The 14666-nt window shown below is 39.8% G+C and overlaps 1 protein-coding gene across 1 annotated transcript in view; it reads left to right on the top strand.

Annotated features, from left to right (window-relative positions):
• MYH10 (myosin heavy chain 10) overlaps window positions 1-14666 on the top strand; it is a 139457-nt gene that overhangs the window by 73521 nt on the left and 51270 nt on the right. Inside the window, exons 8-14 of the mRNA XM_090291349.1 lie at window positions 191-289; window positions 2062-2205; window positions 2439-2534; window positions 5697-5815; window positions 6470-6622; window positions 9134-9307; window positions 14340-14513. Coding sequence (XP_090147475.1) covers window positions 191-289; window positions 2062-2205; window positions 2439-2534; window positions 5697-5815; window positions 6470-6622; window positions 9134-9307; window positions 14340-14513 — 959 coding nt within the window. The remainder of the gene's footprint in view (window positions 1-190; window positions 290-2061; window positions 2206-2438; window positions 2535-5696; window positions 5816-6469; window positions 6623-9133; window positions 9308-14339; window positions 14514-14666) is intronic.

Genomic DNA, 14666 nt, shown 5'->3' on the forward strand with positions numbered 1-14666 from the left:
TGAGCTTCCCTGATAGTCCGGTGCATCAGTAGATTAGTGAGAAATATAAGCTGCGTGTATTTTCTTTTTATTGCATACAAAGTTTATTGCAGGATAGTTGATATGTATCAGAGAGAAAATGCGTCACAAATTAAAGGGACATGGAAAGAGGAGCACCTTTTCAGTGTAACCCTTAACCGCCTTTGCTCAGACCTTCTGGAAAAATCCCGTGCTGTTCGTCAGGCGAAAGATGAGCGTACTTTTCATATCTTTTACCAGTTGTTATCTGGAGCAGGAGAACACCTAAAGTGTAAGTCGCACAGATTTTTACTGTTTCACATTCATATAAATATCTTTGTTAATGTTAAACTTTTTTGAGAGAGAGACATTGTGGGGGAGCAAATGTCTCTAAGTTCTAGCTGGTCAGATTATGAACATGAGAATGAAATTGGATTTCAGTGCCGTGGGGTAAATCTTGGAAGTGGCAGGTATATGGGTGGTGTGTTATCTATTGTCCTTTTTCTTCTCTTTAAATATTTTTAAATTAGAAGACAAATGATGCATTTTTGTAAAGTTCTGTTTCAACTTTTATTTTAAAAAAAGTAAAAAATAAATTTACTTAATAAAACTAAGTTGAGCAAACATTTGTATTACTAGATTAACAACTAAATATATATGTTATGCTTCCACTAGTAGTGGGAAGACCTAAGGTGGATTTTCTTTTTTCTTTTTCTTTTCCCTTGTCATGAATCACAAGGACTAGAAGCTTGGACCTGGGTAGGCTAAAATGTAGAATTCTGTTCTGGATCAGAAATTTGCAGGGTATATGAGGGAGAGGAGAAAATGCACAACTTTCCATTTTTTTGAGTCTTAAATTCACTGCTTTTGTATGACTCATATATATTCTCTAAATTGGTAAATAGATACATGCACAGCTCTACTTTTCTCATTAGAGGTGTAGGCTTTTGCAATGAAATGCTTTTGCTGTGAAAGCACTGAACCCAGAAGTTGATTAGAAAATGACCACCAAGGGGGGGGGGGGGAGCAACAGACAGAGCCAACAACGAAACTAAAAATTCATTATACATACACCATGTGATGCAGAAGAGAAGAAAACCCCGGGCTTCCAGACTGGCAGGATAACTTTGCAATAGTAATGATCAAAAACATAAGGTCAAAGTGTTAAAGATATAGAAAAAGAAAGCCATCCATACCCAGTAGAAGTTAACTAAATGTGATGTAGATAAGGATAAGAATTAAGGGCTAGGAGTGATCAGAAATTCTCTGCAGGCGAGCATTACAAAGACAGCTGGGAGCACGGGATAACATCCATCATAGGGGTAAATAGCCCTATCTGTTCTGATCCCTCCTGAGGAGCATCCTTCTGCTCTCGCGGAGCAAGCACATTTATCAAAAGAGTAAGTTAAGTTCTCTCTAACCTATGGCCCCTAAAGTACAAATAGGCAATGGGGGATCCATTATAATATTGTCATAATATTATACAAGTTGTCTGTTGCACATTACTCCCACAAGCAAATTTACCACTAACAAGCTGGCTCGGAGAAAGGGTTTCAGGGCTTTGGCTGGGCTGAGGACATGCCCGGCCCATCTTCCATACCTTCTGTATCTGCGTGTTCATCTTACGTCCACATAATCTCACATTGACCTCAGTAGTGTTTGCTATTAACTACTTGCAAAGATAAGAAGATGGAATATGGGTTTAAAAGCTTTCTAAAATACATATTTAAATCTGAAAACAATAAGGTTTTAGTTCTCTGGAAAAGTTACAACCTTTCCCTGCTACCTAATTTAAAATACGATATTTATCATATAAGCCACTGTCCCTCAAACTCCAGTTGAGATTTTTGTAGTTTACTTTATTATTTTCCTTGCTTGATACAGATAATGGAAAACTGCATGTGTTTGTGTACTTAACATGAATATATAAAGAAAGAGAAAGTGTGGTGGTGATGGTTGGGTGGTGAGCTATTCTCCTGGGCTATCGGTGCCATCTGGGTGTGGGCATGCTTCCATCTGTTGATGAGTATTTATTTAATTGTATTCCATTCTATTTTCTTTTAGCTGATTTGCTTCTTGAAGGATTTAATAACTACAGATTTCTCTCCAATGGTTACATTCCCATTCCGGGACAGCAAGACAAAGATAACTTTCAGGAGACAATGGAAGCAATGCATATAATGGGTTTCTCCCATGAAGAGATTCTGTGTATGTAGAATTTCTCTTTAACATTCTGACACTCATTTAAATAAGACATAAATTGGGGGAAACTAACCTAAACTAGCAAAGGATTGAGGAACTGAGAACTACCTGTAATTTTATGAAATCCTGAGACATCTTATGAAAAGTTTCATACAGCTAATTTTTAGACAAAATAAATCAGAATATGTCTCTGCTGTATGTTGATGCACTATTTTTATTATTTTTTCTTTTTAATAAAGCAATGCTTAAAGTCGTATCCTCAGTGCTTCAGTTTGGAAATATTTCTTTCAAAAAGGAGCGAAACACTGATCAAGCTTCCATGCCGGAAAATACAGGTAAACTGATGGCCGCTGATTCTGATTTCTCTTGAGATGGTTTGTTGTTGTGTTCTCCAAGAACAAGCTTTAGTGCGACCATGAAAAGCACCCCTGAAGTATTTCCACAAGACTACGTGCCTGCATAAGGGCCAATCTAATGTCATAAATGGTGTAGGACAAAGAGTGGCACTGGAGACCCTGCTGTAGCCCTGGGAGGCATTAGGAATTGGGGGGGAGGGAGCAAGGAGACGTGAGCTGCAGAGACTACACAGCTCATCCGAAAGGGAGCTGCAACTAGTGCATTCTGACCAGTTACTGTGGAATGTGGGCCTAATCTTTGTCTTTTGTGGCTTTGACACTTTTGAAGAATGCTGGCCAGTTATCAACATTTTGGAAAATGTCGCTCTGTCTGTATTTGATGTTTCTTCCTGATTAAATTCAGGTTATGTATTTGGTAAGAGCATCTATCACAGAAGTGATCTTGTGTCCTTCTCAATACATTGTATTAGGAGACTGATCATGGCAATTTGTCTCATTATTGGTAATGTTAACTGTGATCACTTGGTTAAGGTCAAGTCTACCAGGTTTCTCCACTGTCAGATTACTGGTTACCCTTTGTAATAAGTATTTGGGAGAGGAGAGGAGAGGAGAGGAGGGTGGGAGACACTTTAAGGCTAAGGAAATAAATCCCATTTTTCATCAGACTCTTTGACCTACTAGTCTGAGCATCCATTCACAATTCTTACCTGAAGCAGTATTGCTTGTGGTGTATGACAAGTGATAACTTTCCATTTATATCATTCTTCTATATTTATTCCCTGGAATTCTACTGTAAGGAAGAGGTTTCACTTTTATTCATTTAATTATTTATATCAGTATAGGCACATGATTCTATGGTTTTGCAGTTCATTTTATTATTATTTTCTTAACCTTGTCCTTGACTTGGCCATTAGGAGCTGGAACCCCATCAGATTAGCTCTTGGGTTATTTGGCCCAACTCTGCCACTTTTTTTTAAAGCAGTTTCTTACTTTATGGCATCACAAAGTGTTCCAGACTCATTTTGTATTTTTCCAACCCTGACTCTGGCGTTGGCCATTTCTCTACTGTTTCCTCCTATTGAAGAATTGTGTTCGGCTACCAGTATCTAGGGGCTGGCAGTGCTAGGATCTCATTTGTTTTTAACTTCTCTTAGAGAATACACACATACTCACAGTCCTATTATTATCTCTAAGAATATATATTAAAAACCACAGATTTATACTGATACCTCCAGTTGTTTATTTGTTTTTTGCCTTTTTTTATTGTTGTTCTTTTACAGTTATCCCAATTTTGATACCTCCAGTTTTGATCCAACACTACAAGGTTTATTGTAGGCATCTCCCTCTTTTAATTTGAAACTTTCTCTGACAATAAGAAATCTGGCTTATCTACAATACAGTTATTTATTTTTGTTTGATCCTAGAGTACCCATAAAAGAGCTTCAGAATTACTAACCTATACCCCTCTGAAAAACACACCTGCTAATCAGTGTACGATATTTGTGTATGGTTCTTTAGCATTTGAGTATGTAGTCAGAATACCTCCCTCCTGCCTTCGCATCACTGCATCTTCATTTGTATTGTAGGTAGCTTCACTTATTTGTTTGTATTGCATCCCCCTGCCCCCCCACTACCACCTTTTTTTGCTTATTTTTTTAGTATATGCAACATACAAATAATTCTAAAAGTCAGAACTATAGAAAAATGTGTACTTCTCTTTCATTTTGTTTCCCCCACCCCAACTGTCTTCCACTCTGTTCCCTTCCTCCACTCTTTCTGCCGTTGCCACCTCCCCCATTGGCAGTCAGGCTCATTCTTCCTTGAGCAGCACTTTTCAGCCCTGCAGTAAGAGCTTAGCCACCCAAGGTACCAGCTCTCCTTAGGATGAATGAGTTCTGATGTCTGTTTAAACACTTAGCCACACTTCTTTATAATAACATCATAAAGCCAAAGTTGTACTTGCCATGGCTCAGATGACCAGTAAGTTTTCTGTTTCCTAGGCTTTGATTAATCATTGTGCTTTATTTTACTTCTGAAACTTTTTTTCCCAAGCTTGGCTCTCTTAAGTAGATGGTCTCAGGAAGGGGAATAAGAGGCAGACAGAAGAACATGCATTATGGAGAAGGATACATGCCTCAGCATTTTAATGGTAAAAAGGGAGCTGCCTTAAAATATCCAACAGATTGAAGTAAACCAAGATGTAACCACGCTATGAAGTATATCTTTTAGCTGCTAAAATGGCATTTATCATGATGCAAAGCAAAGGAGTACAAGCAATTTGCCTTTTGTACTACTTTGTATTTTTTAACTTCCTATCCAATACCTGTACACATGCATTCATACATTCGCTAAAAGGAGCCATGACCCTGCAGTTGAGGCAGAGCAGTGGGGAAGAGCCAGTGAGAAGAGTCCCAAAGCAAAGGAAGTGCGCGCTGAGGCCCGGCCTGCCCTGCCCAGGCAGGGCTCCTGACCGGGTGCCAGCAGGTAGCCTGCATTAGGGCTTTGAAATAACTGGGGTAGCTTACACTTGTAATAAGTATAATTCAAATATATTTACCCTTCGAGAATTTTATTGTTTAAATGCTTAATTCCAGGGTAATTATAATAATTTGTACACGTGTTGGGCCTTGGGCATATGAGACAGTGAACTTCTGGTGAGGCAGGTGCCGTATTGCTGGTGCGAGTGCGTCATGTCAGCCCTATATTCAAATAATTGCTTTTTTTAAAAGCTTTCGGTTTCTTGCCTACTAAAATATTGTCAGGGTCATTACATGAGCATGACCAGTTATCTTAGTAACATGATGGTTTCAACTATTGTAAACACCGTTTCTCTCATTCTGTGTGTTAGCCTTGCGTTCTAAGACTCGGTAACCTGCATTGTTAGCCATAGTAAGTCACCATCCCTCATAGCCTAAGATGAGTGTTATTAATTGAAAGAATGAAGGTGTTTTTCATCAGACCTAAAACTTTCATTTAGTTTATTTCTTGGTATAATTTAATATTTACATTAAATTTAATACTTAAGTGATTATTAAATTATATTACAAAATTTAGTGATTGTTAAAGTTTTTCAAGTGTTTATTGACTCTTGTGATTATAATTAGGGGTCTAGTATTTAGGAGATTTTTTTTTACACTCTAGCTGCACAGAAGCTCTGCCATCTCCTTGGGATGAATGTGATGGAGTTTACTCGGGCTATCCTTACCCCCCGGATCAAGGTCGGCCGAGACTACGTGCAGAAAGCCCAGACCAAAGAACAAGTATACTTACCATTAATTATTATGCAAGTGTTTGAATGATAACTCGTGGTCATAACACCTTCTCGTTGGCACGTAACAAACTGAATCAATTAACGCTGTATAGGACGGATGCTTCTTGGTACTAATTGAGGGTTGTTGTTTTTTTTCTCTTGTATAGTTTTTTTCATTTTTAGAAAAATTTTAAAGGTGACTTTTTTAAAAAAGGAAATTTGAAATGCCACCTTGAGTTTTCCCCAGGTAGTAGGATTTTCCAGGAGGACAAAGCTGTGTACTTCCGGAGACCACACAGAGGTGGGGCATCCAGCCCCTTGTCCCGGTGTGGGCGGCACAGCACCAAGCACACAGGAGCTGGCTTCACCATTTCCTGGTGGGCTCCTTTCAGGCTCCAAGCAGATATGCTGCACAGAACCCAGGCACACAGGGAGGGGTCATTTTTACCAGGCATCTTCACCTGTCCCTTAAACTCTTAATCTCTAGTTTACATTTAATTGTACTAACACCCTTTGTTGATGAAGGAAATTGAGATGTGATTAAACAGTTAAATGCTATTTCATGTTTTTTGAGCACTGTAGAACATTAAACTCCATTATAACAGCCATTAATGCTTTGTCGGGATCATTTTCAGAATAAAAGGTTGGTGTTGTCTAATTATAGGCAGATTTTGCAGTAGAAGCATTGGCAAAAGCTACCTATGAGCGGCTCTTTCGCTGGCTTGTTCACCGTATCAATAAAGCTCTGGACAGGACCAAACGCCAGGGAGCATCTTTCATTGGAATCCTGGATATTGCTGGATTTGAGATTTTTGAGGTATGTCTCTTCCCTCCTGCTCTTTCTTTGGCTTATTCTTTTAACAGATATTAACTAAGGCTCACTATGTACACTCACTATGCTGTGCCAGGCACTGGGGATATAATGGTAGGTAGCAGGTGTCGTCCCTGCCATTCTAGTAGAGAGTCAAACAATGAATGACAAATAGCCATTAAGTTCTCAGAATTATAAATAATGAAGTGAAAGGGATGCTGCGATAGAAAAGTTGGGGAGACCAACTTTCAGCAGCTGAGTCATGGAAGGTATCTCTGCAGTGGTGACATTAAACATACTCGAAGGAGGAGAAGCTCCGGCCTCTTAAGTTTTCTGGGCAGCAGTCCTGTGTGGGAGAGAATTTGTCAAATGTTAGAAATTACTAGGAGGCCAGTGTGACGAGATGGAGCTGACCAAAGGGAACTGGAGTGTGGTATGGGGCAAAAGCAGACATAGGGGAACCATTGAGGCTGTTGGCCATCGTAGTGGCCCGGGCCCCATGGTGGTGGCTGCGGGGCCAGGGGTCAGCTGTGCAATGGGGAAGTGAGGCGAGATGACCATCTCTGCCTTGGAGATAAAACCCCGGGGTTTGAGGGTGGACTTCAGTGTGTTTTATTACTGGTCTGACTAGAGTTTTCCAAACATTTGCTCACCATCAATCCATCAAATGTTTGTACAATAGACATATACCTGCAAAAAAAAGGTGATAAAATGTTGGTCTCCAAAATATTTATATCTTTATCTCTCCCTTAATAGGCTGACTGTATATACGTAAGGCACAGATAAGAAATTCAGTACTTCTTGAGATCCTTGTGCTAGTTTGGCCACTATTGGATATTGAATTATCCTTTTGAAAATGAACCCCTTTAAAATTATAAGTCTATGCTTATAAAATCGGAACTGTTACTGGAATAAGCAGTTTTGTCTTCTGAACTGCAGCTGCCACAATAAGTGCTTTAATGTGTATTGATTTGTAAATAATTTGAGAAATCATGAAAAGTAGCTGGGTAAATGGGCAGAGTTCCCAGGGAAGGAAACAGAAATGTCCATAACTTAGATTTACATTTTCAAAATAATCAGTTGCCTTTCTATATATAAACAATCAGAAGACAGAATAAAAGAAAAGAATCCTATTTCCAACTGCAACAAAAACAGATGAAATATGTAAGAATAAATTTAAGAAGAAATGGGCAAGATTTAGTTGAAAATTTTACAATGCTACTGTGAAATATAAAAGACTTGAGCAATGGATAAAACATAGTACTATAGACATATAAATCTTTAAGAGGGTATTAAAGGATATAAAACAGCTGTAGAACTTTAAGGAGTATAGATGTGACATATAAATACACAGACAGTAGAAAAATGTGTGTTAATGCTAAAAATGCAGGTTGGTTTATTGATCATTATTTGGGAAAAGAATACAGAAAAAGCCTAAATGCCCACCATTAGGAGATTGATTCAATTAATTATGAGATACCCATAAAATAGAGTACTAGGCACCCATTATAAAGAATGGGGTAGCTTAATTTACTGATACAGAATGACTCCAAATACATTAAGTTAAAAAATAAAACAACACACATTTATAAGTGCATAGGATATTTCTGGAAGGATCACAAGAAATAAGTAATAGTGCTTAACTCCGGGAGATGAAGTTGGGAATGGGAATGAGACTTAGTGCAGTTCTTTGGTCTGTTTTAATTTTATACCATGCACTACCAATCTAAAAATTGATTATTTTAAAATATAGTTGGTAGCTTAAATGTAGAAGAAAAATATAAATTAGGTTTGTTTGTTTGTTTTTTTAATTACTACCACACATCGTAGTAAGGCTAAACAGAAAAGGCAGAGCCAATTGAGCAGCCTGCAGCTCTTTGTGTGGTTCACTAGAAATACAGTGTCGAGAACACAAACACTGCCCCTGCCTTTCTAGCACGACCTCATTCCAAAATAGTGAGTGGAACACCTCCGTGGGGGTGGAAGACAGGAATGCCTCTTCAGACCATAAATTATTCCTTGGAGATTGATTACACCTGCCCTAATTGAGGATCACTCTTTATAATGAAAGAGGTTCTTTATGGGCACATGCTACTTGTGTGAATAGTCTGAAGTCAGGAAAAAAGGTTGAGTACTTCTGATATAGAAGGTGATTGTTTTAAGAATATTATACATATTTCTTCATCCCATCAACAGCACAATAGAAAAAACAGGCGGGGAAGGAAACAGAAATGCCTGTGACTTAAGAAAAAATGCTTGAGTTCACTTCCCAGCAGCAATGCACTATCACTTGATATTGGCAAAGGTCAAACATGTGTGTGTGTGTGTGTGTGTGTGTGTGTGTGTGATGGAGAGACTGAGACCCCCCCTGCCTTGTTCAGTCACTGTCATTAGATCAAAGCAATAATGTAGTAAATACTTAATTAATTTTTAACGAATTTTTTGATAACTCGGTGACTATTTCTGTTTTTCCTTTCCCTCCCGGTGTTTGGAAAATGATTCTTTCAACATCTACAGCTGAACTCCTTTGAACAACTTTGTATCAACTACACCAACGAGAAGCTGCAGCAGCTGTTCAACCACACCATGTTCATCCTGGAGCAGGAGGAGTACCAGCGCGAGGGCATCGAGTGGAACTTCATAGACTTCGGGCTGGATCTGCAGCCCTGCATCGACCTGATAGAGAGACCCGTGAGTGTTCACTTGCTGTCGGCTTTCGGTGGCTGTGCGGGCGGTGCCTGGAGTCTTTTCTTGGCATACTCTGAGACTAATTACCCTGTCTAATCAGTGTTATTTTTCTAATGTAAATTTTCTAGGAAGGTGATACTTTGATAAAATACCTATTTCGAAAGTAAGTAACATGCCAATAAGACCCTTCTTTGGCTCTTTCCTCACAGCCTTATTCCTTGGCTTGCATGTGTGAATACATTGGCTAATGTGCCCTGGCTCTTCACAGACTGCAGGTGCCACGGTGGTGGCGGTCACACGTACCTTCAGCCGTCAGCACCTGTCACTTCCTAGGCAATATAGGGAGACTTCATTTAGCCAAAACTAAGACAGGGCTTGTAAATCCATTTCTCAGATAACTAAAGCTTACCTGTGTAAGTACAAAGTTGTTTCTATTTTGGCAGATAGTTTTTTTAATTAAGAAAAATTCTTTTTAATGTTGAGGCAGATATATTTTTATAGCAATCTTAGCAAGCATCAGAGTTTATTTTCTTTTGGTTCGGTGTCATGGAGAATACATGTAACATGTATAACTGATCCACTCGTGAAACTATATGACCTCTAACAAGTATTGATGTACCCGGCAGCAGGTAGCTTGTGCTCATTGTATTTTGCTAGCTACCAAAATATAGGAAAAGTAAACATAAGTAAGCCCTGATACTGGGGACTTACGTAGAGCTCTGATTGCTAGTTCAGTAGGTGTGCCTGCACGACCGGATGTCTCCTGTGAGGTGCTCCAGGCTTGGAAGCGGTTCTTTTTTGTGCTCTCCGGTCTCTGCCACCTGTGTTCTGCGTGTTTGGAGGGCTTGGAGGGCTGTGCCCACAGCCTGGGTGTCACAGTACCTGCAGTCAGAGTTGGGAAGAAGGAAGCCTAGAAGACCGTCACCCTGTCAGAGATGGGCTTGTAGCACATTAGGAATTCGGGTGTAAGGGAAGTAACGTAACTTTTGTTTGGCTCATACAGAGAAGATCCTTTTACTTTCCAGGCACTCTTAGCTGCTTGTTTAGGGCAGAACTCCCCAAAGACGGGCGGTTGGGAGGAATCTGCCTCTGCGTGCCTTGCCGCATTATTTAGAAGTAGCCGTCAGGGCATGCTAGTAGTAACTGCCCATGAACACCATGTACACACAAACGTGACTGTCTCTTAGCTGCTCTGTTGTCCAAAAAGTTGGTTGGGAATTTATATAAATAAAAGGATGGGTTATTTCCTATTAGTATTATCAATAATCATGTGATTTGAGTGTATTTATAGAACACTGGAAGCTCTATGTTTTAAGAAAGTATTAGCTATGTATCTGCACTTATAATTTAGGATGGAAAAGAATCCATAAGAGTTGCTAAATCCATCTCTTTGTCTGCAGGAATAATTGTATCAAAACACTTCCAAATGTAAAATTATCACTGCCAGCCCCTCACCCCCCTTTTTTTTAATTCTTACATTTTGGTGTAGTTTTGAAATAGATTTTATTCATTTATTTTTAGAGAGAGGGGAAAAGAGGGAAAAAGAGAGGAAGAGAAACATCAATCAGTTGCCTCTCTCACGCCCCCAACTGGGGACCTGGCCCACAGCCCAGGCATGTGCCCTGACTGGGAATCAAACCAGCTACCTTTTGGTCTGCAGGCTGGCAGTTAGTCCACTGAGCCACAGCAGCCAAAGCACGACCCTTTTTTTTTTCCTTTTCTTTTCTTTTTCATAATTGTTCTATCACAGTTGTCTTCCCATTTTTCTCCTGTTGCTCTCCTTTGCCCCTCCCCTCCCCCACAGTTTATCCCCACCCTGTCATCCATGTCCATGAGTTATTTATACTAACTAGTTCCTTGACTAGACCCTTCCCCTTCTTTACCCCCTTCCCCCCATCCAACCCTATTTTTTAGAAAATATTCTTATAGGGTTTTAAAATCTGATGGTTTTGTGACCTTTAAATGAATCAAGACTATACATTTAAAATGATTTTTTTTCTTAATTCTCACCCAAGGATATGTTTTTAAAATTTATTTTAAAGAGAGAGGAAGGGAAAGAGAGAAAGAAGGAGGGAGAGAAACATTGATGTGGGAAACACCGATCAGTTACCTCCTTACACACCCCATCTGGGGATCAAACCCACAACCTAGTTATGTGTCCTGACTGGGAATCAAACTTGCAACTTTTTGGTGTACGGGATGATGCGCCAATCAAGTGAGCCTCCAGCCAGGGCAGGAACATACATTCTTAATGTTACTCACTGCATTTCTTTTGCTTTATCCTCTTAAGACAATACCTTTTTTCTTTATTCTCACATGATGCTTTTATTGTAAAAGTGAGAAGGACAGAGAAAGTAAACATTTCAACCTTAGTAATTAATTCATAGGAAAAATAGGTGAGGCAGAAAGGGTTTGATGGCCACATTTTTAATTGTTTTGTTGGATTTCAGTTGTTTTGTTGGGTATTGTTGGGTCAGGATAAGATCAAGACAGCAGAAATTTATTAAATCCTCAGTCACAGCCTGGAAATAAAAAGATTGGGGGCACTGTGGGGATGTGGGGAGTGGATAGCGTGGCCCTGGTCCTAACAGGCCTGATTCAAAGCCAGGGGACAGAACACAGTGTGGCGGTTTGTTCACTGGTTACATGGTTCCCGGTCTAAGTGATGCTCTGAACTGGCCAGCTCTGTGCCAGTGTCACAGGTTTCACAGTGTAGCTGTCGTAAGGCAGAAGAACAGTCCAGAGCTACATTCTAAAAATTAGCAGGTGAGCAATGTATTGATAATGGTGTTCTAGAAAAATTATTCAGTCAGTTGTTCAGAAAGTGTTGGAATGGGGAGGATCTGCAGCTGTATCTAGATATTTAAGGACAATGAGCAGAATAAAGTACTTTCTTTTTTCCTTACTTGTTCTGCTCCCTTCCTCCACTCCTTTCTCCCTCCCTCCTCCTTCCTATACTTCTTATGCTGGCACTTCTAGGCTTTTCCCCCCCAAAATTTAGAATGTACACTTTTATTTCTCCCCTGAGTAGTCCCAACTTAAGCTCAGAAAGGGGAGGGAGGGAATTCAGGATTTAATGCTGACTCTCTCTGTAAGTCATTGTTCCTTATCTACTTATCCATGAAACATAAAGAGCTTACAATAGTAGGAAATCTCACTATATAGCATGTAGAATGATAAGGGATAATTACTCTATTGATGGGTCTTTCAAAATGGAGAGTGAGGCCATTTTCCAGAAGGAGAATAAACGCCTAAACAGCTCCTTGCCAGCCTTGACCTCCTCTCCCCAAACCCAGCCGTGGCCTCGCCCGGGGAGCGGGGGCAGCAGGGGCAGCAGGAGAGCCTCTGAGCTCAGAAAGTGCTTACAAACCCCCTGATCGTGCCTCTGGCCTCAGACAGAAAATAGTCTCTCATACTTACAGCTCTTTTAGAAACCCCCAATTTAAAGAAGTGTTACTACCAGTCAACTTGACATTGAAGGATGAAGCAGGAAAAATAAAAAGGAGACACAATAATGGGTATTCATAATTATGCTGTCACTGAGTCATTTAGAAAAGACTAAATTATATTTGGGGTCCTATTTCAGAAGTTAGAAATATTTTTATTAAAAGGGAATTGAAAATGTAAAAATTATGGTCGGAAATGGATGTTTTGCTTATCTTAATACGGTACTTCATTTCTCAAAGTTGTCAGATGAATGGGGCATATTGAGCTACCAGCCACGCTGAACCTTTGTTTTTCTAGGGTTTCTTAAGGCCGGCTGCCTTCGATTATAGTCCCCTTCTAGCTGCTCTGAAACCCTGTGGTTCCTTTTAGGTTGGGGGACCACAAACAGGACAGCCAGGGAGCGAGGGTCTCGGTGCTGGGCACATGGCAGAGGGGTTCTCTCGGCGTCTGGTTCTACCACCTTCCTCTGACCATAGTACCGCATTATTTCACTGATATTTAGCTATAGCCTCCAGTTACTTTTTAAGCGGTATTTGTATAGAGCTTTCTCTTCCCCAGTAAATATAAAGGCATTGTGAGTTGAAGAAGACTGATCATAGAGATTTATTCAAAAACTGATATGCCCTAGAATTGGTACGTTCAGTCTTATATCACAAATTGCCATATTTGCAGTATGGCAATAAGTGATGATCCGGAAGCTCTACAAAACAGACCACTATTTAAATATTTTATTTAGCTTACATGTGTACCCCACCTTCCTTCAAAAAAAGAATTCATTCCACTGACTTTTGAGCTCCCAGAGAGTAACAAGCTCTAGGCACATACCCGAAAATTCACTCTTTTAAAGTTTACAATTCAGTGGTTGTTAGCACACTCACAAAGTTGTGCACCCATCACCACTGTCTCATTGCGTGCTTTCAGCCTCCCAGAAAGAAACTGCGTGTCTGTTAGCAGTGCCCCGCTCCCCTCCCCCGCAGGCCTGGCTGCACCCCTCTGCTCTGTGTCTCTTGGTCTCTTTTCAGGAAGCTGAGTGGAACAAGGCTCTCAGATGTCTGCTGAAATGCGTATATAAAGTAACTGATAAATCATTTCATCACCTTCCGTATACTCTACTGAATAATAGCTTAAAATATTTCACGAAATGTGAAACAATACTTTTTATTTAATCGTTACTAAACCAGAAACTTAAATTGATTTGGCTATAAATGTCTGAAGGTTTTTGAATAATTTATCCATCCAGTCATTGAATATAAATATTCAGTTTCACCTCTCCACATCCTAGTTCCTTTTTAGTGTCTTTCATTTGCTGCATTTTGGGGACACCACCTACTGGGAATTCATTTACCTACAATTTACATCTATATGGTTATGAGATGAGTTACCCAGCCGTTGTCTCCCAGCACTGACACAGCGGCGTGAGACCTCCGTGTCTGCGTCATAGACCTGGTTTGGATATTCCCTCCTATCCTAGCAGTTTGTTTCTCATAGATCTTCACGAAATTCTGTTTTTGGAAGTTAAATTGCCAAAACTAATGGGTATTTAAAGTGGCATGCAAAACTTGTCATTCTTATTGCCTCTCACTATCAGGCTAACCCTCCCGGTGTCCTTGCCCTTTTGGATGAAGAGTGCTGGTTCCCTAAAGCCACTGATAAAACCTTTGTTGAAAAACTAGTTCAAGAGCAAGGTTCCCACTCCAAGTTTCAGAAACCTCGGCAACTGAAAGACAAAGCTGACTTCTGCATTATACATTATGCAGGGAAGGTAAGAATTCAATGACTTGATTAAAAGTGTACTGAGTTTGAAGTTTTGCTACATTTGAATAAGTTTATAAGAAATGTGCCGATAAACGTTTGTAAACCATTAAATGTAGTATACGTTACAAATGCATTACTTTTGAGACAACCGCTTTTTAGA

Source organism: Furipterus horrens, unplaced genomic scaffold (assembly GCF_987537825.1).
Source record: "Furipterus horrens unplaced genomic scaffold, mFurHor1.1.pri manual_scaffold_11, whole genome shotgun sequence".
NCBI lineage: Eukaryota > Metazoa > Chordata > Mammalia > Chiroptera > Furipteridae > Furipterus > Furipterus horrens.